Raw genomic sequence first — 3,237 nt, 5'->3', positions numbered from 1 at the left:
AGGGAAGTGATTGCTGATCCCCTTGATGCAATAGTTGTATCATCAATAGCCACAGGTGAGGTGCCAGAAGACTGGAGGTTGGCTAACGTGGTGCCACCATTGAAGAAAGGTGGTAAGGAAAAGTCAGGGAACTATAGACCGGTGAGCCTGACATCAGTGGAGGGCAATTTGTTGGAGGGGATTCCGAGGGACAGGACATTTTTGTATTTGGAAAGGCATGGACTGATTAGGGATAGTCAACATGGCTTTGTGCATGGGAAATCGTGTCTGACTAAATTAATTGAGTTTTTTGAAGAAGTGACGAAGAGGATTGATGAAGACAGAGCGGTGAACGTTGTCTATATGGATTTCATTAAGGCGTTTGACAAGGTTCCACATGGTAGACTGGTTCAGAAAAGATTTACAAGAATGTTGCCAGGGTTGGAGGGTTTGAGCTATAGGGGGAGGCTGAATGGACGGGGCTATTTCCCTGGAGTATCGGAGGCCGAGAGGTGAACTTATAGAGGTTTATAAAATCATGAGGGACATATATAGGCTGAATGGTCAAGGTCTTTTCCTCAGTGTGGGGGAGTCCAAAACTAGATGGCATAGGTTGAAGGTGAGAGGGGAGAGATTTAAAAGGGACCCAAGGAGCAACTTTTTCACGCAGAGTGTGGCACGTGTATGGAATAAGCTGCTAGAAGTGGTGGAAGCTGGTACAAGTACAACATTTAAAAAACATTTAGATGGGTATATGAATAGGAAGGGTTTGGAGGCATATGGGCCAAATGCTGGCAAATGGGACAACACTTATTTAGGATATCTGGGTGGCATGGACGAGTTGGACCGAAGGATCGGTTTCTGTACTTTACAGCTCTTTGACTCTATTAATATTCACATTACCCCACATTTGTGCATCTGACTAACAATCTGAAAATGACAAGGTAATCTGTTTCTGTGATGGTGATCCAGGGCCAGGGCCAGGGCCAGGAGACTGGAGATAACTCCTCAGTGTCTCTTCAAAATATTACCATGGGAGTTTTTACGTTCACAGGAACAGACCGTTAGTTTAATGCAGCTTCAGTCAACAGGCAGTCCAACACAAGTCCTATCTTGCCCACAACCAGCCTTTGAAATACAGCTACGTACATGTGGAAGATGCTGCAGGAGATGGCCTTGCAGTTGGACGCCAATTCACTCCTCTCCTTTCTAAACAGCCTCTGACTGCAAGAGCAGTGAGCTGTGCAAGGCTCCCTCCCATCATTCAGCTTAAGGCCTAAATACCAGGCGACACCAAGGCCTCTGGATGGGGACTACAAGAGTCACAATGGGTGAGGGGAATCAGACTGGAGTCACGATTAGGGGCAGGTTGGGGAAGGCGAGACAGTCTCCTTCCTGCAGCATCACTGGCTCCTCAAGAACTGCAGTCAAGGCAGCAGAGCAGGCCCTCCAAACTCTCATAACCTGTGAAAGAGGGAGAGAGTGAGGGACCGACCGAGATTGTGTGGGACCGACGGTGGGTGTGAAGAAAAGGTGGGGGGAGGGGCAGACATACACCCACCTTTCCCCTTGCAAAAAGTTCTCCACAAAATAGGCTTGGAGAGGGTGTAATCCAAGGCTGAAAGGCAACCTGATTCTAACCCTCACTTGTGTGTGAAGCCCTTTGAGGCCAATTTGAAGAATGCCCCTACAGAGGCAAATGGTACTAGGATTTGGGTACTAGGATTTGGGGCCTGGTTTCTCTCTACCTCGTTCTGTTTCTTAACCGAAAAGGCAACAAAAGGTTTTATTGGTTCACTCTGCTGCTTGGCACTTTTTAAAAAGGGTCACTTTTATCAATGCATTTTTAATTGATCAATTTATTACTTTGGACTTGTTTCTCAGTTTGAGTTTCGTGTTTACTGTTGCACCAAACCTAATTTTTCTGAGGTTTTCTCACAGGGACTCCACTGACCAAGTAACAGAAAAATTGAAATCTGCCTGCAAGATGTGAAAAGATTGAAGAACATCTCACCTTGTCTTCCTGAGTCCTGCACTGCACCCTAGTGTCAGCCAAGGAACCTGGAACCTTGTGGTTCAGAGGCAGGAATGCTACCAACTGAGCTACAGTGAACAAATTAATCCAAAGCTGCTTGTACAGGAGCTATCCTTTCTTTTAGGTACAAGTTGAACTGGAGTCATTACCTTGGATTGTTCCTTACATTCTAACACCTTTGCCATTTTCTCTCGGATTCTTTCTCATTACTCTCTACTTTTCTGGTCTGACAATACTCACTGCTTCTCCAGCCACTATCGAGCTTCTACAAGTTGACATAGCCCTCTCCCAAGTCACTTCAAGCTGTGTCCCTGCAATCCAGACTCTCACCATACCTGCTCTTATTGGATATGTCAGCGTCCCCAAGCCCTTAAAGCCAACATGTGGCTGGGGTGCGGATTTCCAGCTCTGACATTGAAATAATGATTGCAGATTTCTGAGGCTGAGTTAGGCACAGTGGGAGTGGCAGTGGCAGTGGCAGTGGTGCCAACATGGAACTCATGCCAGATCAGGCCACACCCCTCCACAACCCAGAATGTTCAATTCCAAGCTGGCTGTCCAATAGCATCGCTTCATTTTTTATACATGGGGATGTAGATGTACACCGACTGTCTGCTTTCGAGGAAATAGATAAGCTGCCTCCAGAATATAATCAAGTGGTTTACTAAGCTATTTCAGATAGAAGCTAACAATTAATCACATTATTGCAGGTCTGAACTCACCAAAAGCACCCAGCAAGTTAAGGTAAATTCCTCAGTTGCCTCTGGATCATTGGTCCAGTATCGCAACCACACTGCGACTGTGCCTGATGTAAGAATTAGCTCCAAAACAGACAAATTTAACCATCAGGAAAAACACCAGTTAGACTAGCAAGCCAGCTGCATCTCAGGATGGTCGCAGCATCCAAAGTAAACCCTGCCACCCTCTGATATACCACAGCACTCATTCCTTCACTCAAATGTGCTGGTTCCCACAGCTGACCATGTCCTTTCAGCTACTCAGTAGAGAATGGAAGTGACAGAGTGCTGTAGGTTGCAGAGCGTGGGTCTGAGGAGAGCTTACATTGGTCTGCTCGGGCGTCATTCAGATAGTACAGGATGGGCACCAAGACATCCAGGACATCACTGCTCTTCAAGGCATAGAAAAGGAATTTCTGCAAAAGGAAAAATCCAGGACAATTGTCAAATGGCAGACTTTAGAAAACTTCAACAGTCTCCCCCCCC

General features: G+C 46.3%; 1 protein-coding gene across 1 annotated transcript in view; it reads right to left on the bottom strand.

Annotated features, from left to right (window-relative positions):
• Positions 1-2,661: 2,661 nt before the first annotated feature.
• Positions 2,662-3,237, bottom strand: part of LOC109924729 (protein HID1-like) — a 34,088-nt gene continuing 33,512 nt past the window's right edge. Inside the window, exon 10 of the mRNA XM_020524722.2 lies at positions 2,662-3,167. Within this exon, the coding sequence (XP_020380311.2) occupies positions 3,009-3,167 (159 nt within the window). The 3' untranslated portion in view covers positions 2,662-3,008. The remainder of the gene's footprint in view (positions 3,168-3,237) is intronic.

Source organism: Rhincodon typus, chromosome 23 (assembly GCF_021869965.1).
Source record: "Rhincodon typus isolate 14 chromosome 23, sRhiTyp1.1, whole genome shotgun sequence".
Lineage (NCBI taxonomy): Eukaryota > Metazoa > Chordata > Chondrichthyes > Orectolobiformes > Rhincodontidae > Rhincodon > Rhincodon typus.
The sequence above is the reverse complement of the archived record's forward strand: the minus strand, read 5'-3'. Positions and strand labels throughout refer to the sequence as shown.